A 21161-nucleotide genomic window follows, 5' to 3' on the forward strand; every position below is an offset into this window, starting at 1 on the left:
AAAATAGCGTAACAAATAAAATCAGACAGAAGACTTTTAACGAAACAGAAATGCAAACTCACAAAAGGGGTCATCTGACAAGGTTGTAAAACGATAAAATCGTAAGATCTAGGTCTCCCCCGCCCCCTAAAAATACCCCTCCCTTCTGTTCAGAAAACAACAGCAACTCAGCACTCCAATTTGTGTCTTCTAGGAAGTAAGCATTGCTGAGTTCAGTGGGACCTACTCCCAGCTCCAGATGTGTCTAGGATTTCAGCCCAAAGCTGTTGCTGATGTCCCAGCCTGACCCCCCCCAACCCCCCATTAAATGCATGGGTTCTCTCTGACTACGTGATTAGTTTTTTGGCTTTGAAATGCACCATAAAATGGCTTTTGTGTTCCAAGAACTGCAATGTAACGGTTGCTGCATAAATGAAAACCCAGGAGACTTGAAGGGTGGAACGAAACGAAGAACCTAAGAAGAGCTTTGCTGGATCAGGCTAAAGGCCAATGTAGTCCAGGATCCGGTTCTCACGGGGGCCAATCGGAGGCTCCAATGGGAAACCAGCAAGCAGGATTCGAATACAAGAGCCGTCTCCCCGCTCTTGTGGTTTCCAGGGGTCTTGTGTTCGAATCCTGCTTGTGGGCTTCTCGTTGGGGCATCCAATTGGCCACTGCAAGAACAGGATCTTGGACCAGATGGGCCATGGGCCTGATCCGAAGTTTCTTCTTAGGCCTCCGTGGAAGCAGAGCACAGTCGTCTTGGCTAGTAGCCATCGATAACTCTCCCTTCCATGAATTTGTCCCGTCCTCTTTTAACTTTGCTTGTGAAATAAAAAAAATTAAGGTCTCATATATATATATATATATATATATATATATATATATATATATATAATAAATGTTCAGAAATGTACCAACCAAGCGCTTACATAGATATGTGGACCACATGTCTGGAGCAGCACAGGAGGACCGCCCTGAAACCATTTTGACTCCGAAACTGACCAAATGTTTTCTCTGCAAAGTCGAAGAAAATGGAAAAGCCTCCCCATTGTCTTTTTCCTTCAAAAATCCTGTGTTAAGGGTATGTCTGTGTAGGAATAGGGGGAGCCTGTGACCTGGCTCAGGAACTAAGTATTTGTCATTACAAAAGACAGGCCAGGCTCCCCAGGGTATCCAATCAAGTAAGCATTAACAGGTAACCTGCCAGACAAGAGTTAACAAAGCACTCAGATTTCTGTTGTAGACCGCCCTTTCTGTGATGTAGGTATGATGTATCTGGGGGTGGTCTTGGACTCCAGGGCGGGCAATTTAAAATGTCTATATAAGGGCAGGCACACCTTTGTTCAGGGTCCTCCTCCTCTTGCGTGTGAGGGGAGACCCGGTTTCAACAGTTCAATAAAGATCAGGCTTACTAGCTGCTTTGCTTCTCAATATTCTCTGGTTGGCCTCTGTTATTTTCTCTGACCGATGGAGAACCTGCAAAGGACTCTATAAGGGCTCTTGTGTCCCCCATAAGGGAATAGGGGCAGATTTTCGTTTATTACACTTGGCATGGGGCGTCTCTTATGAGAACTTTTTTCAAAATGGCTGCTGCTGGCCGTGGGCGGCAGTTCGCTCCTGGTGTTCCCTCGAATGGCTTCCCTCCGAGCATTTGGGTTCCTGCTTTCGTTACAGAGGGGCTGGCGCGGATTCTTTTCTCAATTCTAAGGGCGGCTTGTGCAACCTCTGCTGTTTGGGTCCTACGGGGCTTAGATGGGACGAAACGTGCCAAGAGTTAAAGTAAACACATTTTCTTGAGCTGGAGTCATAATCAGACTAAACACCAGCAGTTGAGCTGGAAACACCAGCCACGCAGTTCTCGCTCGCAAACATTGTGGTCAGCTTGTCCGAGCTTTTTTTTGCAAACAGGACAACCACAGCAAACAGCTTTGGCGACACAGCAAATGGCAGGTCTTAAATTCCGACTCTTCGTGACCTCATGGACCAGAGCACGCCAGGCACTCCTGTCTTCCACTGCCTCCCGCAGTTTGGTCAAACTCATGCTGGTAGCTTCGAGAACACTGTCCCACCATCTCATCCTCTGTCGTCCCCTTCTCCTTGTGCCCTCCATCTTTCCCAACATCAGGGTCTTTTCCAGGGAGTCTTCTCTTCTCATGAGGTGGCCAAAGTATGGGAGCCTCAGCTTCAGGATCTGTCCTTCCAGTGAGCACTCAGGGCTGACTTCCTTCAGAATGGATCGGTTTGATCTTCTTGCAGTCCATGGGACTCTCAAGAGTCTCCTCCAGCACCAGAATTCAAAAGCATAAATTCTTCGGCGACCAGCCTTCTTTATGGTCCAGCTCTCACTTCCATACTGGGCTATTATGCATAGCTTCGATCTATCTTGTGCAAAGTGCTAACAGCCCAGGAATACTGTTCAGCTTCCCAATAGTGCATCTCCTTCCTTTCCTTTCTCCCCGTTGGATGACTCTGCCCTGCTTGGTGCACTTTGCAAGACCTTAGCTCTCAGCTATCTGAGAAGGAGCTGCCAAACTCTCAGAGTGGTTCATCTTACTGTGTTTTAGTTTTAGGGCTTATCGACACTGATGTTTGCCCTGCTGTTTTCCCCTGGGGGAACCCGTGGTGGAGTGCCGAATCAGAACAAACAACAGGGGTTTTCCTTGGATTGCTGTTTGTTCCGATTGAGTCCTAAAGAGCAGGTTTTCTAGGGGAAAGCAGATGAGCAAAGGCGAAACCACTTTGACCCCATTCTTTTCTAGGCACAGGGCAAGCAGGAATGTGGATGAAACCCTTGGCTTCTGGGCTCCATTCAAAGTGCTGGCTTTGACCTCTGAAGCCTTTGGCGGACCAGGACCCCAATATCTCAAGGACCGCCTCTCCCCCCAGGAAGTGACCCGGACCCTGCACTTGTCCCCCGAGGCCCTTCTCTGTGTGCCCAGATGCTGGCAACACGAGAACAGGGCCTTTCCAGTGGTAGCTCCCTGCTTATGGAATGCTTTCCCCATAGAGGATATCTTTCCCTCTCTTTTTGGTGCAAGGGAAAAGCTCTCCTTTTTACACAGGATTTTGGCTTTTCACTTGAAGGGTTTCAGGTATTTGTGGCCTCTTTTAGAGATCTGTGTTTTGTTTGTATGGGTGTGGGGTTTTTCTCCAGCGGTTTTTATTGGATGAGTTTGTTGCAATTGCTTGTGGTGTTTCAGTGGTGTGTGTTTTTGAGAGGACTAATAATCATCATCATTTCTAGCTGAGCTTTCTAGGCCAGTTTCCGGTAACCATCGATAAGAATGTTTAGGAAAAACATTACCAGGGAGGTGAAATTAATAGCAACAGAATTCTAAACCGAAACTTCCGTTTCCAAACCTAGCACCTTCTGATCCGAGTGAGGTCTTCGCGCGGTTTTCACGTTTGTGATCACTTCTGTCCCTCTGAAACAATTTCTGGAGGTGTTTTGGGTCTTGCCCTGCAGCCAAAAACGCTGCTCTCTCCTGAACCGCAGTGTCCTTTGGTTCCCGACAACCTCCACTCGCCGCACATTCTGGAATGTTCTTTCATTTCTTTTATACATAAATGGATTTGTCGAGGGGCTGGGGGGGGCGGTTTGTCACGGAGGGAGAGGCGAGGAGGAAAGCGGAGAAAAACAAACAGAGTCAAGACTCTGCTAATGCTCACGGCGGCTGCCAGCACCCCTGCCGAAAAACCTCGCTTAGCTTGGAGCCCAGCCGAGGCAGGAAGTGTTTGGGAGATAGACTTGAGTTTGGAAAGCCCTGCCAAGGTTGGAGAGATTGTTTCGGCTCTATCTCTCGCTCTCTCCAAAGCAGCCAGGAGAAGACGAGAGAGGAAGGAGAACCATAGAATCGCAGGACCACTAGATGACCCCTGTTTCTGAGCTTGCCACTCTGGAAGCCGGACGGGGACGGGTGTGGGGTGCAAGCTTGCCAAAGATGCCTCAGAGATTTGGTCTGCCCTACAGCTCTCTCTTCCCACGTAAACAGCCCAGAATAGGAGGCTGGTCCATGAGGGCAGTGCCGCATCAACCTTGGCTTAAACCTCTCAGTGGGTGGCTCTACCTGTCGTTGGCTCTGGCGCCCCCTACTGCTGGTCTCCACGCCTCTTTCCCTTATCCTTCATTGGTCTATTACAGACCCTCCAAGTGTCCCTATTTTCCAGGCACAACCCCGGATTTACAGAAGCCCTCCTAGTTTCTAATCTGAGCCTGGAATGTTCCGCCTTTGCTTAGGATGTCCCTATTTTCACTGGATAAATGTTGGAGGGTACGGAGTTTTGTGACCCCCGAGCCAAGGAGATAAGTAACTATACAACCTTTAGAAGACATCTGATGGGAGCCTTGTATGGGGAAGTTTTTGGTTTTTTAAATGTCTAATGTTTTGTTATGTTTTTATGTATGTTGGCTGGGCAACCCAGACAGATGGGTGGAGTACAGGTAAATAATAATAATAATAATAATAATAATAATAATAATAATGGTGATTATGATTATGATGAGAACATGATGCTGGATGAGATGTGCTTGATCCAGCCAGGATCTACCGGGATTTCAAAGGCAGAATTGATCATCTTTGGCTGGTGGCCCAGCTACTTCCCTATCTGGACAGGGATAGTCTATGCTCTAGTAACCTCAAGGTTACTGCAATGTGTTATACATAGAGCTGCCTCTGAAGATGGTTCGGAAACTTCAGCTAGTGCAGAATTCAGCGGCCAGGTTGCTCACAGTTTGAGCATCTTACACTGATTGTGGTCCGACTGCACTGGCTACCAATTGGTTTCCGGGCCCAATTCAAAGTGCTGGTTTTGACCTGTAAGGCCTCAGGTTTGCAATACCTCAAGAACCGCCTCTTTCCATATGAACCTAACCGGACCCTGAGATCATCTTTTGAGGCCCTTCTTCGTGTACCTCCTCCTCGAGAGATCTAGAGGGTGGCAACACGAGAACAGGGCCTTCTCTTCAGTGGCTCCCCATCTGTGGAATGCTCTCCCTAGGGAGGTTCGCCTGGTGCTTTCATTATAGACCTCTAGGCGCCAGGCAAAAACGTTCCTTTTCAACCACGCCTTTGGTTGATCTTATTGACACCCAACACTCTTTTAGAATGTGGCTTTCTGGGTGTGGGGGTTATTGGGTTATTGCTTTTGGTTTGATTTTGTATGTTGTGGTCTTCTTGTGAACTTCCCTGAGACCTCCGGGTATAGGGCGATGTATAAGTTGAAAGGTCTGTATAGTTCAAGCTATGGTTTTCCCAGTAGTGATGTATGGAAGTGAGAGCTGGACCATAAAGAAGGCTGATCGCTGAAGAATTGATGCTTTTGAATTCTGGTGCTGGAGGAGACTCTTGAGAGTCCCATGGACTGCAAGAAGATCAAACCTCTCCATTCTGAAGGAAATCAGCCCTGAGTGCTCACTGGAAGGACAGATCCTGAAGCTGAGGCTCCAGTACTTTGGCCACCTCATGAGAAGAGAAGACTCCCTGGAAAAGACCCTGATGTTGGGAAAGATGGAGGGTGCAAGGAGAAGGGGACGACAGAGGACGAGATGGTTGGGCAGTGTTCTCGAAGCTACCAGCATGAGTTTGACCAAACTGCGGGAGGCAGTGGAAGACAGGAGTGCCTGGCGTGCTCTGGTCCAGGGGGTCACGAAGAGTCAGACATGACTAAATGACTAAACAACAAAATAAGTTGAATGAATGAATAATAATAATACAGTGGACGCTCGGTTTGCGAACGTGATCTGTGCAGGATGCACGTTCGCAACCCGCAGCGTCCGCAACCCACAGTGGCACATCTGTGCATGCTCAGGTTGCGATTCTGCACTTCTGCGCATGAGCAAAGCGCAATTTAGCGCTTCTGCGCATGCTCAACCGCTGAAACCCGGAAGTAACCCATTCTGCTACTTCCGGGTTTCGGCGTGTCTGTAAGCCGAATAAATGCAACCTAAAGGTATGACTGTAATAATAATAGGTGTCTGGGGGAAATCCAGGCACTTTGTCCTTGACCTTAGGGAAGTCAATTGAAAAATCACTTTTTTTGGCGTCTTTTGGGGGGTCTTCCTAAAAAAGAGCTCAGCAGCTTTTGGGGTGTCCCGGTTTTTTTACTTCTTGAAATGTGGCAACCCTAAAAGGTACTGTATGAAGAAAGACTTCGTTTGGTTTGCCCTGGAGAGAGGATGAAAAGTAAATTTTCTCTGCTCAGATTTGTAAGTCTCCTTCATGTCTTTTCCCTTGGAAGTCTTTCCTCCGGCTAAGCTGAAAAGCCCCTGAACGCTTTACCCTTTCCTTGCGGAAAAGGCAGCGCCGATCCCACCCCGGTTGTCTAGGGAGCCCTTGTTGGAGAGCAAAGCCATCTTGACTTTTGCGTCTCGAAAGAGCCTGGGAAAAAAGAGCAGGCCTTGCTGTTATCTGCTGGGTCTCCCCCACCCACCCACCGCCAGCCCCATGGCAGCCCCCCACCCTGAAAGAAAAAGCTTGCAGTCAATCCCATCGCTGCCTTTTTCCCACAGCTGTCCGCCGTCTCTCAACAGCCGTGCTGGGAGGCTCAGGGAATGACATCCAGCTCAGCTTTGCCGCTGACAAATCACTTCCCGATGTTGGAGAGGATGATAAAAAGCCAGGAATGGAGACAAGAGCATTAATCAAAAGCAGAGGCTGGGATGAATTCTGAGTCTCGCCCTCCCTTGCCTGGCTCCCCACTTTCCCTTCAGATCATCAATGGTGGGAGAAAACAGGCGCTTTGGAGAGGCGCTCGTGGGATCAACTTTGCTACTTGATCTGATAAAGGGAGGCGCCGAGCCGCTGGGAATTGTCAAAGTGGCCGGAGAAAGGCTTTTTTATCCCTCTCTCATCATGCTAGAACTCATGGACATTCAGTGAAGCTGAATGTGGAGAGATTGAGGACAGAATAAAGGAAGTCCTTCACGCAGCGTGTAATTAACCTGTGGAACTCCCTGCCACAGGCCAAGAGGCCAAGAGTCAGGGAGGAACCCCCAAGTTCACCCAGCGAGCTTCACGGCAATTCGAACCCTGGTCTCTCCCAGGTCCTGTTTATTTTTTTCTTTTCTATTTATTTATTACATTTTTATTGTTTATTTAACATAATTGTTGCAAAATATTGCAAATACATACATATATATTTCAAATAAGCACGTATACATGAAAAAAGGAACAAAAGAGAAAGAAAAAAGAAGAGAAAAGACGAAGAAGAAAAGTTGGAAGAATTTCTCCCAAGTTTATTCTACAAATATCTCAATATGAAAATAATAATAAAAATTCATAGATTGACTTCCACCGCTTACACTGTACTTCCTATATACATTTAAAGCAAGACTGTATCTGTTATTCCGTATTTCACACAAATATTCTAATCGATAGGTTTTCTAAACCTATTTATTTATTACATTTGTAACCCACCATTTAGTTCACAGCATATTCTGATGCTTTAACCACTAAACCCCACTTCCTGCACCCGATCCTCTGCAGACCGACTCTCGCAGTGAATCAGGCCAATGGTCCCATCCTGCCCGCTCTGAGCAACTCCCTGTCTCCTAGTTCTGGGACTGTGATGTCCGGAATTGCGCCAGCTCAGCCGACGTTACTCACATCTCCTTAATCTATGAAAACCACTTAAGTCAGCTTTCCTGGGTAAAGGAATCATGCTTTAGTTATTTAAAACAAAATTAGTACCCAGGATCTACATCAGTGACTGGGTGGGAAGGTTTTGCTTCATGAAATCATCCTGCCTCTCCATTCTTGTGCCTCCAGATGGATGGCCCTGAGTCAGGCACCCAGGGGGAAGGGCACGAGGGGTTAATCTCAGTGGTATTTTTTTGGGTGGGGGGAATTGTGATTCATCAGAGAGAGATCCTCTCCGACTCCCCGGGTGCCTGGCTTAGCGAGAAAACTGCCACAACGCTCCATTTAAGGCAGTTCTTCAACTGACCCCTTTGGCTGTGTTTTGTGTTCTGAGTTTTGGGGGGTGGGAAGAATTTCTGGTCTCTCAAATCCAAGGAAACGAAGCGCCTTCTCTGTTAGTGGCAGCCTCGGTTCAGAAACCTGCAAAAATCCTTTACTTAAGGCAGAGCCATGTGGGATTTATGGGGGGGAATAAATGGCGTTCCAGTGCAACCGAGTGTTCCTGTGTTTGTTGAGCGGCACCTGAATTTGTTTTATACGTGTGAAATATACTCGGAGTCGAGAGTGGATTTCATGCTCTTTATTCAGCTCATAGTGGGGAGTTCCCCCGGAATGTCTGCTTTATATACATTATCCACACAATGGGCCCCAGGTGATTGGCTAATTCCGGGATTCTCCTGTAGGCCAATCAGGTTGCAGATTCACTTCCACCTGGAGCTGGATTGGGTGGCTCCGGTGGACCAATCAGACTGTTGCATTCTGGATCCAATTGTTCTAGGGCCAATCAGACTGCTGCATTCTGGATCCTATTGTTCTAGGGCCAATCAGACTGCTGCATTCTGGATCCAATTGTTCTAGGGCCAATCAGACTGCTGCATTCTGGATCCTATTGTTCTAGGGCCAATCAGACTGCTGCATTCTGGATCCTATTGTTCTAGGGCCAATCAGACTGCTGCATTCTGAATCCTATTCAACTCAGCCATTGTTTTTGCATTTGCCATGGTTTTCTTTTTATATTTTATAATTCTTTTTATATTTTGTACACGGTTTCTGTTGCCTTCTGTTGAAAATGCTTTGAGATGCTTCCTTATTCCTGCGGGGGGCACAGGGTTGGGCTAGATGTCTCTTGGGGTCCCAACTCTACAAATCTGAAACATGAGTAATAATAAAAGGTTATGGATAGGAACATCATGCACATATTTCATCCGAGAACTCACTCTCCCTTTCTTTCTCAGCAAGCTGCTGTCACCAGATTATACGGAGACCCATTATCAAAAGGGAGGGCAGCCCATGACCATCTCACCCAACCTCACGGTAAGTAAGATGCGTCAGGCTGGGGAAATTGGCGGTGTTGAGATGTGCAGTGCCAGGGCAGCGCTTAATTCCTTTATCAAGTGCATCAATGTGCCATCTAATGGCAGCCTTCTCTGGATGGCTTACAAAGAATAACACATGAAACACAATAACATGAGCTTTGAGGAGGAGGAGGAAACTGCCAAACTGATAGAGAAAATAACAACAACAACAACAACAACAACAACAACAAAATTTATATATATCCCGCCCTCCCCAGCCAAAGCCGGGCTCAGAGCGGCTAACAACAGTAAAAATAGCATAGTTTACGTAAAATCAGTCAATTAATTGAAATACATTCTAAAATCAATTCAGAATCAAATTAACAGTAACCATTGGCAACCAGATAAAGCTGGGTAGCAAGGATCAGTTTAAAATGTGGGGTTTTTTTTGGGGGGGGGGTGTTGGTTATTGGGTGGTTGTTTTTATTTTGATTGTGTATTTTGTGGCTTTGTGTTTTGATTTTATTCCGTGAACCGCCCTGAGGCCTCCGGGTATAGGGTGGTATGTAAATTTAACAACAACAACAACAGAGTGATAAGTAAACAAATTCCAGCATAAAACAGAGAGGCAAAACAATCTCTTGGGCACTGAATCCCAAGAGCAGGCTCCGGCAAAAATCACGATTCGGGGAAAACCAAGAAGCCAGCCATTGCCTGTACATCGCTCCATCCTTATTTCAGTTTAGCTGGTGGTATATCGCCGTGTTGGAAACCAGATACCTCGCAGTCCTATTTTCAAGCTGTTGTTCGTCTCAAGTTTCTAGTCCTTTTGGTTGCAGAGAAAAATTCACAAACATGCTGGCAGCTGGGGGAAGCTCAGAAATTAAGATGGTCCCTCCATCTCAGTGCTGGGTGAAAAGGGTTTCTTTGTGAAGATACAGAAACCTCAGGCTGGAGCAAATTAAGAGATTGCTTTGGAATGACTAATCCTGCAAACCAATCATATTTTTTTCACGACCACTTAACATGGTTTAGTTGGCCCTTAATTGGCTCATTGCGATCATTTATTGATTTTCAAAGCTCTGTAAGAATACACAATGTCCTGAAGCACGGCCTAATGGCATGATTTCGGGAACTGGGGTTGGTAACGGGCTGGACAAGGGCCAATAGAGCCTGATAAAGACAGCTGTTGGTAAGTGGTGGGAAATATGGATGGGAAAGAGTATGTGTCCTGTTTTGCATGCCTGCTGGATGACACGTTCACAGTCTAGAGCAGACATTTTCAATGTCAGATGTTGTTGGATTACAGCTCCCGTTGTTCCTGGCTAGCAGGACCAGTGCTTAGAGATGATGGGAGTTGTAGTCCAACAACATCTGGGGACTGGTTGGGGCTGATGGGAGTTGTAGTCCAAAACATCCGGTGGGCACCAGGTTGGCAAAGGCTAGTATTCAAAGGTATACTACTCATGAACCTGGAAGCTCTATACAGAAAAATCCACATAGCACATGCAGAATGGGGCTGCTGATTTTCAGCCTGCAATTAAAAGCGAGAAAGTGGAAATAATAATAACAATAAATTTCTTTTAACAATCACAATTTGCACTTTCCTAAATGATGCACAGGGATGTGGTGGCGCTGTGGGTTAAACCACAGAGCCTAGGACTTGCCGATCAGAAGGTCGGCGGTTTGAATCCCCGCAACGGGTGAGCTCCCGTTGCTCAGTCCCTGCTCCTGCCAACCTAGCAGTTCGAAAGCACGTCAAAGTGCGAGTAGATAAATAGGTGCCACTCCGACGGGAAGGTAAACAGCGTTTCCGTGCGATGCGCTGGTTTCGCCAGAAGTGGCTTAGTCATGCTGGCCACATGACCTGGAAGCTGCACGCCGGCTCCCTCGGCCAATAAAGCGAGATGAGCGCCGCAACCCCAGAGTTGGCCACGACTGGACCTAATGGTCAGGGGTCCCTTTACCTTTACGGACCAAACCACAGCCACCCTTCAACGAATTTTGCAATGGGTACTCAAATGTATATTCTAGAGTTAAATTTGCACTAGAGTAAAGGGGGGTGGGTTGGGTTAAAATTTAGACTGAAAATAATGATTTTTTTTTTTAAAAAAAATCCATGATGGAATTTTGCTGCTTTTCAAAATCCGAAATCTCGACACCCTGGCCGATTTCAGTTCAGCTGACCACCTCTCAGATTTGCGTATAAAATCCACACAATTTTCCCTGCGGAAAACAAGCAGCCTAACCCACAGTTCCCATCTGTTCCCTCTGATTCCAGGAACACTGCTACTACCACGGCCACGTCCAAGGGTACGAGGGCTCCTGGGTGGTCCTCAGTACCTGCTCTGGAATCAGGTAAGAAAAGTGATGCGAGGAGACGGGGTTCTAATAGCCACTGGCCTTCCCTGCGAGGACGGCCATCCTTTCGCTCCTTCTGATATACCTAAATCCTTCTGGGCGTCTTGGACAGAGCTTCCTTGCTCTCCCACCATATCATTCTTGGAATTGACCAGCGATTGTGTCTAGTGTTTATCCGGAATCTTTGACCTGCTTGAGTTTTGTTTGTCTGTTGATGTGAAAATGGCCCCTGAAGATTGTATTCATTTTTTTTTTCAGGCGGGGGGATTTAAAGACTTCTCAGCTGTGATGGTTTTGCCTTAAAATATCATAGAATTGAGTTGGGACCCTGAGGGTCATCCAGTCCAACCCCCTGCAGGAGGAATATGCAGCTGTTCCATGCAGGAATCGAACCTGCAACCTGGCCACTCTAATCAAGAATATTGCCATGTATTTATTAATTACATTTATAGATCACTATTTTCTCCCAGGAGCCCAAGGTGGCATGCATGGTTCATCCTCTCCTCGTTTTAATCTCCACACAACAACCCTGTGAGGGAGGTTAGGCTGAGAGGCAGTGACCAGCCCTTGAGGTCACACCCGGTGAATTTCGTGGCTCTGCAGGGATTCAAACCCTGACCTCTTCCAGGTCTTCATCTGACACATAGAATTCTAGAACTATAAGAGCTGGAAGGGACACTAAGGGTCATCTAGTCCAACCCCACTACACCACACTGCCCACTCCCTGCCTCGCTGCTATGTATAGGAGCGTCTCCACCCCCAGCGTTCTACCCGGACACTGAGGTCCAGCTCCGAGGGCTTTCTGGTGGTTCCCTCCCTGCGAGAAGTGAGGTTACAGGGAACCAGGCAGAGGGCCTTCTTGGTGGTGGCGCCCACCCTGTGGAACGCCCTCCCATCAGATGTCAAGGAAATAAACAACTATCTGACTTTTAGAAGACATCTGAAGACAGCCCAGTTCAGGGAAGTTTTTAATGTGTGACATTTTAATGTATTTTTTAATCTTTGTTGGAAGCCCCCTGAGTGGCTGGGGAAACCCAGCCAGATGGGCAGGGTACAAATAATAAATTACTATTACTTACTACTATGTAAAAAAAATCACCCCTCACACAGACTTTTTCAAGAGCTAAGTCCCAGCACCAAATTACAAAGGGTGTAAGAATCAGATCTTTTGTTTGGTCATCCGTTTACCTTTGGAATTCCCTTCTGCGACATATCAGGCAGACGCCATCTCTTATCTTTCTAATGATTATTTCAGACCTTCCTTCTTTTCCCAGCAAGCAGATACTTTGAATCTGCTCTGTATCTGCACTGGACGAAACCGTGTTTCTGTACGTTTTCGTTGTACCGTTAAATCGCTTTGGGGTGTTTTATGGGAAGTGATTTGTGAAATAAGGGCGTAAACCATTTCCCTTCCAAACTGGCCCCACAGGGTGGGGGGTATGTGTTTGGATCCTGGCTGGTTTGGGGGAAATCCCGCTGTGACTTTCCCCCTTGCCTGAACCCCAAACCTTGGGATGGAGGAATGAAATGACCTCGAGTGGCTTTTGATAAGGGTCTTTGGAATGTTATCTGGTGAAGAATAGGATTAGGCCCAAGGCCATCAGGCAATTCAACTTTATCTCATGAAAGCCAGTTGAACAATTGCACGTAGTCATTCTGTCCCAGAAATGGAGATGGTTTTTTTTTTTTGTCCTCTTGCTATTTCCTCCACCCTCAGAAGCTCAAGGGGAGCCCCATAGGAGAGGGCCTTTTCTGTGGTGGCCCCTGGCCTGTGGAACCTGGTGGCCCCTGGCCTGTGGGTGGGGTACAAATAATAAATAATAATAATAATAATAATAATAATAATAATAATAATTATTATTATTATCATCATCACTATCACTCCCAACCCCACAGTTCCTTTCACAAGAAAGGAGATTCCAACTGAATATCAGGAAGAACGGCAAGAGCTGTTTGACAGGGGAACGGTCTTTCTCGGGATGCGGTGGGCTCTCCTTCCTTAGAGGTTTCGAAGCAGAATGTGGATGGCCATCCATCATGGGTGCTTGAGCCGAGATCCCTGCATTTCAAGGGGGTTGGCTGGATGATCCCTGGGGTCCCCTCGCAACTCCACAACTCCAGGATTCTGTGACTCAAAATAACTCCTGGGCCTGAGCAGCATCCTGAGGAATGCCGGCGGGTGAGGTCATCTCTCAGCTATGCGCACACTCTCACACACATACACAAAACTCGTTCTGGAGTCAGGATGTCAGCGGACACTCAGATGACTCGCGCTAGCTGGAGAGTCGCCCTGTGTCCTTCTCGCTGGAGGCTGCGGCTGAACCGGGAGGGCGGTCTAATCTCTTGCAGATCCCATTTCTTGCATCCTGCAAGGGTCCCTCTGTTCCCCATGGGGAAGGGCTGCAGCTCAGCAGCAGAGACCCTGCTTTTCCTGCAGAAGGCCTCGGGTTCGATTCCTGCTGCCAGCATCTCCAAACAGGGCTGGGAGAGCAACCACAAGTCAGTGTAAATGATACTGAGCGAAATGGACCCAATGGTCTGACACACTATAAGGCACCGTCTTGTGTCCTCTCTGTCTGTCTGTCCTTTCTTCAATCATAGAATTGCAGACCTGGAAAGGGATCCTGAGAATCAGCTAGGTCCCACCCCCTGCAATGCAGGAATATGCCACTGTCCCATTCCGGGATCGAACCTGCAACCAGTTCCCGCGCTTGTTCTCTAGCTGCCTTGCAAACCGTTGCAAAGCTCCCTGATTTCCCCAAGCCCCTTCTTGTTTCTAAATGTTTAGAAAACGCCTGAGGTTCTTTAGATCAGTCTTGGCCAAACTTGGCCCTCCAGCTGTTTTGGGACTACAACTCCCATCATCCCTAGCTAACAGGACCAGTGGTCAGGGATGATGGGAATTGTAGTCCCAAAACAGCAGGAGACCCAAGTTTGGCCGACACTGCTTTAGATTTATCTCCTAGCAAAAACACAAGCTGGGTTATTTTTGTCTGTTTCCCCACCCCAACGGGGGTCAATCTGTTGTAGTATTGGGGTTTCCAAAGGGTGCCTGGTCTCAGTTTCCAGCCATCAGATGTGCCATGTTGGTGGGAGGAGAGCTTTGGGTGTGGCGCTCCCCATCTATTTTTCTTTCTCAAAAACCAGAGGGGTTTTTGTGGCAATTTAGATCGGGTCCATGGGATGGAAGGGAGAGAGTTAGCTTGTTGCCTCTGTGACACTGCTTGACTGCGGAATGGACAACCTCGCAGGGTTGTGGGCTCTCCAAAGCCCACCTTCCCAGCAGCTTAAACATCGCCATCTAGTGTTGAACTGGGGCAATGAGATCCTGCTGCATAGGCGGTTCCTGGGGTTCATTGAGACTGGTTGGGCAAGAGGTGTGGAGACCAGCAGTAGAGGGCGCCAGAGCCAACGGCAGGTAGAGCCACCCACTGAGAGGTTTAAGTCAAGGTTGTTGCGGCACTGCCCTCCTGGACCAGCCTCCTATTCTGGGCTGTTTACGTGGGAAGAGAGAGCTGTGGGGAGGACCAAATCTCTGAGGCATCTTCGACACCCCACACCCGTCCCCGTCCGGCTTCCAGAGTGGTAAGCTCAGGCCAGCCACAACAGAAGCACAGACATTCCTTTCCCCTGGAGTAATTGTGGAAAGCCAGAACAACGTAGTTCGGGGAAAAACAAAGTTTTAGGACTGGAATGTGCAGGCTGGGTGAATTTATTCGTTGTTTGCTTTGTCTTGACCTATCTCCCTGCCGCCTGCCTCGCAGAAACACCAGCCCTGGCTCTGTGTGGCTCACAACAGCCCTGCAAGGTGGACGTGGCTGAGATGTGGGGACTGGGCAGCATCTTTTGCATTCAGCTTCCTGGCTGAGTGGAGCTTTTGGTCCTGAGTCTTCCCGTGTTTGAGTCCCGTTCTTTAGTCTTGTCTCCTGCCATCTCGCCCACCAAAATTTCGAGCCACGCAGGGTTTGCTTTGCAATGGCGAAAGCTCCAGGTTCGTGGGCATCACTGGTTTAAAAACACAACCTGGGCTTGGAGGTCTGCGCCGATTGCCCATCAGCTACTGAGCCGAGTCGAAGGTTTTACAATTCATATACAGTGGTACCTCGGGTTAAGAACTTAATTTGTTCTGGAGGTCCGTTCTTAACCTGAAACTGTTCTTAACCTGAAGCACCACTTGTGTTTTAATGTTGTGCACCATATTGTGTTTTAATATTGTAACCTGCCCAGAGGCCTTAGGGTGAGGGGTGGGTGAAGAAGACGAAGAAGAAGAAGAAGAAGAAGAAGAAGAAGAAGAAGAAGAATTTATACCCCACCCATCTGGCTGGGTTTCCCCAGCCACTCTGGGCGGCTCCCAACAGAATATTAAAAACACGATAAAACATCAAACATTAAAAACTTTAATAATAATAATAATAATAATAATAATAATAGCAGCTGCAGGAGGTTCCATGTCATTGTAAGATGATGATGATGATTTTGAATTGAAATAATTTTTATTTGGTTTTACAAGTATAAAATTATAATAATACAACCGTAGTCATCCATCTTTACAGATCCCTCCCAATCTCTGGACTTCCCACTTTCCCCTCCGTGGGTCCTACTGTCAACCTTTTCAACTGCGTATTATCCAGTAGTCCATCTTTTATATTACTCCATCATTTCCATAGTATTTGCTAAGTTACGAGTGCTATTGCAACCCTGCTAATGTTTTCATCTGCTTACAGTGGTCTCCAAGGTGAATTATAAATCCCCCAGACTCTTTGTTAAAGATGGCGGCTGTTGTTCCAATCGCGCTCTTTTGTTCTTCCGCCAGTGGCCTGATCACGCTCAACCACAACGACAGCTACTACCTGAAACCCCCAGCCAGCCCAGACTCTGAGCCTCACGTCGTCTATAGGGCAGAACACCTGCCAATCAAAGGCGGGACCTGTGGGCACGGTGACCAGATGCAAAGCAGCGTAGCTGATATCGCCCGGTCCTTCAAACCGCCTGCACATCAGCGGGTAAGCCTTTGCGCGCAATAAGTGGACAGGGCAACATCCCAGATTTGGAAGCTAACAGGTTTTTGTTCATCTCACCTTTCCTGCAAGAATAAGGGAATTGAATTGAATTCTAAATTATATTCCGGAAACGTGGGAGATTACAAGTGGTCAAAAATAAATAAATGGATGTACCGTGCTATATTAGAAGCAAAAAAACTTGTTTTGATGAATTGGAAGAGCTGCAAAAAGATCCCATTGAGCACATGGATTGATAATATGGACAGATTAGCTACATACGAACGAATTGCATGTCGACGCAAATTAAGAACGGATAAATATGAAGAAATCTGGAAGGAATATTTAAGTGATAAGAGGCGGATAGTGGTGGGAAGTAGGGGGAGGAGAGGTGGGGAAATATCGTTAAAAAGGTGTAGTCATAGGTATATCAGTGTATTCAAACCTGAATTGTCAAATTGTGTTATTAGTGTTGTTATGGTTTTTGTTGTATGTGTCTTTTGCGGTTGTGGTTTGTATTGAAAAAATGATTAAATAATTTTTTAAAAAGCGAAACCTTTCCAGAGCTCAAGGTGGCCATCCCTAGCTCTCTCCCACCCCATAAGAACCCTTTGAGGTAGGTCAGACTGAGAGGCAGTGGCTGGCCAAGGTTCATAGAATCATAGAATCATAGAGTTGGAAGAGACCACAAGGGCCATCGAGTCCAACCCCCTGCCAAGGTTGCCCACCAAGCTTTGTGGCTGAGCGAGGATTTGAACCCTGGTCTGGCTCCCGGGTCGCGAGTCGCGTCCAGGCTGTGCCAGTAATTCATGGAAATGATTCAGCCATATACCAGAAATTTAGGTTAGCACCACCGAAATCCACCTGTACCAAAATGAACATTATTTTCCATTGTACTGTAGGTTTTGAAAAATAAAATTTTGTTTTACGGTTTCTTGTTAATATTTTGAATGAAACATATCTGAGGACACCCAAAATCTTTTCAGTGCTTAGGGCCTCTTAAGGTCTTAATCTGGCCCTAGCATGGATCACAACAATAGTTGCTTTTCCTTCCTGGTGACACTGAGCAAATTTCTCTTTCAGAAAAGGAGAGATGCCTGGAGAACCCTGAAATACATGGAGCTCTTCATTGTTGCAGACTACACCCTGGTGAGAATTTTTGCTGTCAGGTTGTTGTTGTTTAGTCGTTTAGTTGTGTCCGACTCTTGGTGACCCCCTGGACCAGAGCACGCCAGGCACTCCTGTCTTCCACTGCCTCCCGCAGTTTGGTCAAACTCATGCTGGTAGCTTCGAGAACACGGTCCCACCATCTCGTCCTCTGTCGTCCCCTTCTCCTTGCGCCCTCCATCTTTCCCAGCATCAGGATCTTTTCCAGGGAGTCTTTTCTTCTCATGAGGTGGCCAAAGTCTTGGAGCCTCAGCTTCAGGATCTGTCCTTCCAGTGAGCACTCAGGGCTGATTTCCTTAAGAATGGAGAGGTTTGATCTTCTTGCAGTCAATGGGACTCTCAAGAGTCTCCTCCAGCACCAGAATTCAAAAGCATCAATTCTTTGGCAATCAGCCTTCTTTATGGTCCAGCTCTCACTTCCATACATCACATTGCTGTCAGCTAGCATGGGTAGAAAGAGGGTTTCGTACAATTCCTCTGTGAACTGAGTGGTCCAGCCATGCAGACTCCAAAGCCCACCTTTGGAGTGTGTCTTTCCCCCTAGAGATGGCCCAGGATTGAGCAGGAGCCCTGCTCTCCTGTGCTTGGAGAAACATCAGGACTTCCGGTGGTCCTAGGTAGGAGAGAATGAGGAGAGGTGGCCCTCAATGCTGCACTGAATCTTGGAGATCATTGGAGAGCCAGGGGCTTCATGAAGTTTCCTGAATGTCCAAAGCTCAAGTCAGGTCCAGTGTCCTCTTTTCCCAACCCCTGGCAAGACCACAAGCAGGACAAGTCTTCTGCTGTTGTTGACGTCCACCTTTGCCAACCTGGTCCATGCCAGATGTTTTGGGCTACTAGCTCCCATCAGCAATGGCTGGGGATGATGGGAGTTGTAGTCCAGAACTACACCAGGAAAGCACCAGGCAGATGAAGGATCGTCAGGAACGGTCGTTCCCAACGTGGGCGGTACTTCCTCCCCAATGGGGCAGTGAGATTGGATCGAATTTGTTGAATGAGTTAAAATGATTGGTGTCAATTAGATTCTGAATAAGTGTGAATCAGCTGTGACTGCTTTGAATTTCAAAAGTGTGTTTTGAATTTTAAAAGTGTATTTTGAATTTTATTGTATCCAGGATTCTTGGGGGAATGCTTTGAATGTGATGTTGTTGTTGTTACTTTTATTATCTATATACTGCCCTTCATTCAAGGACTGGGGGGGGGTTATTGTATTGTATTGTTCTTGTTTTCATTATGTATTTTGTGTTTTTAACTTGTATTTTTATGTTGTGAACCACCTTGAGGTCTACAGATGAAAGGTGGTATACAAATATAATAATATTTCTTACCAGGTCATGCAAACTGCTATTCTGAATAATGCTTCTTCCTGGGTAGGGGGAACTGGGGGTGAGTTTAAGGAACCAAAGGCTTGATAAAGTTTGGGACCCGCTGGTTGGATGAAGACAGATCCTTCTGAATTTAAGCGCAGTCGTTCTCACATATTCCGTGCATCCAGCAGTGTGTGTTAGTTTCGGCTTAAGAAATGTCCCTAAATTTGTTCCTTTGCCTCTCTTTTTTGCCCTTTCCCCCTTCTCTTCCACCGCCTCCTTCCCAGTTTGCATCTCAAAAGCAAAATCTGGGGCAAACCAAGCAACGGATCTTGGAGATCGCGAATTACGTGGACAAGGTAATCGCTCAGAGACTGTCAGCAAAACCTGGGTTATCCACAGCTACCTATTCTGAACATCAAGGACATAAACCCATAAAAAGAGGCCTGGAGCTGGATAGCTCGGTGGGTTAAATCATGAGTAAGAGCTGTTCGACAGTGGAATTTGCTGCCAAGGAGTGTGGTGGAGTCTCCTTCTTTGGAGGTCTTTAAGCAGAGGCTTGACAACCATATGTCAGGAGTGCTCTGATGGTGTTTCCTGCTTGGCAGGGGGTTGGACTCGATGGCCCTTGTGGTCTCTTCCAACTCTATGATTCTATGATTCTATGATTCTATGATGCTGACAACGCCAAGGTTGCAGGTTCGATCCCCGGAAGGGACAGCTGCATATTCCTGTATTGCAGCATTCCTATGATTGGAACAGGATCAGGCCATAACCTTGGCGTTATCCTCACCACACTCTTACCAGCCATGCTAATTGAGGAAGACTCCGTTCTGAAACCCGAAGAGGTGCTATAAGTCAGTGCAGACCAAGCTGCCCCCAACTGGTGCCCTCCGGGTGTTTTGCACTATGACTCCCATCAGCCCCAGCAATGATCATGGAAGGGTGGTCAGGTCTGCTAGGAGTGGTAGTCCACAGCAGTGGTGGCTGGTGCAAATCAGACCTGGTAGGGCAGGAGGCAGGGAGTCCGACACTAGGTGGCGCCAGAGGCAACGAGAGCCCGAGCCAAATAATTCTGGTTTTGTCCTCTTCCTCCGGGCTGAGTTCTACAAGGCCAGTGCAGAGACTAAGGAAGGGGAAGCTGGCCGTCTGGGCTGGATGTAAAGGAAAAGTTAAGCAGGTGGGGCTGGCGCACTGAGATGAGTGGGGCAGGGCCCCACTTGCCCTAATGGACCAGCCGCCAGTCCCAGGGGGTTGTGGAGGACCATAGGCTTAGGGCCCTCATATCTACGGGGCCGTCTCTCCTGGTCTGCCCCGCAGAGGTCCTTCAGGTCCATGAATAACCATTGTTTAGAGGTCCGGGGCCCTAAGGAAGTCAGACTATCCTCCACCAGGGCCAGGGCCTTCTCAGTGGTGGCTCCAACCTGGTGGAATGCTCTGTCCCATGAGACCAGGGCCCTGCAGGATTTAACCTCCTTCCGCCAGGTCTGTAAGACAGAGCTATTCCGCCTGGCCTTTAATCTGAATTCAGCCTGATCTTTTATTCCCCTTCTCTTGCCTCCCCCTCCCCTTTTATGAAGATCACCCACTCTGAGACCCCACAGATAATTCTTCACTGGCCTCCTCGCTGGCTCACGTAGGACCAATTCAGCCAACTAGCCCTGGTGACTATCTAATGCTTATTAGATGGATTTCCCCCAAATTGATTTCTGAACTTTGAATTTTATTGTTATTCACGTTTTTATACTGTATTTTCTGCTACTTCTATAAGTAAGTGTTTAAATTTGTTGTTAGCCACCCTGAGCCCAGTTTTCTGAACCGGGAAGGGCGGGGTATAAATAAAAAAATATTATTATTAATTCTTATTATTATGCCTGACTTAACAGTGTTTGGGGGCTAACAGCACGCTGATTTATTTCATATAATAAAGTTATACACCACTTGATTTCAAAAAGCAAAACCCTCCGAGCAGCTTACAAAGGGAACAAGCCGATAAAACTACAAGTAAAAACAACTTGAACCCAGGATATCTGTCAGTTAGAGCACGAGACTCTTAACCTCAAGGTTATGGGTTCGAGTTCCACACTGGACAAAAGACTCCTGCCTTGCAGGGGGTTGGACTAGATGACCCCAGTGGTCCCTTCAAACTCTATGAACTCTTTAAAACATGCAAAAGACAAACTCAACAATAAACTAAAAGCAGATTAAAACATATGCCAACCTTCCAAATGTGTTTGTGGGAGGGGGGTTTATTGGTTTGTTCTTGGTTTTAAAATACAGTGGTGCCCCACAAGACGAATGCCTCGCAAGACGGAAAACCCGCTAGACGAAAGGGTTTTCCGTTTTGGAGGTGCTTCGCAGGACGAATTTCTCTATGGGCTTGCTTCGCAAGACGAAAATGTCTTGCGATTCCTG

At 47.2% G+C, this 21161-nt stretch overlaps 1 protein-coding gene across 2 annotated transcripts in view; it reads left to right on the plus strand.

Moving 5' to 3' along the window:
* Positions 1-21161, plus strand: part of ADAM33 (ADAM metallopeptidase domain 33) — a 92591-nt gene that overhangs the window by 34340 nt on the left and 37090 nt on the right. For both annotated transcript variants that reach the window (XR_014501816.1, XM_083398283.1), the window contains exons 4-8: positions 8855-8933; positions 11196-11272; positions 16089-16278; positions 17356-17421; positions 19034-19105. Coding sequence is in view for 1 of the 2 variants with exons in the window: in XM_083398283.1 (XP_083254409.1) it covers positions 8855-8933; positions 11196-11272; positions 16089-16278; positions 17356-17421; positions 19034-19105 (484 nt within the window). In the remaining variant the exon portion in view is untranslated. The remainder of the gene's footprint in view (positions 1-8854; positions 8934-11195; positions 11273-16088; positions 16279-17355; positions 17422-19033; positions 19106-21161) is intronic.

This window comes from Podarcis tiliguerta (genome assembly GCF_965153285.1).
Source record: "Podarcis tiliguerta genome assembly, chromosome: 9".
Taxonomy (NCBI): Eukaryota; Metazoa; Chordata; class Lepidosauria; order Squamata; family Lacertidae; genus Podarcis; species Podarcis tiliguerta.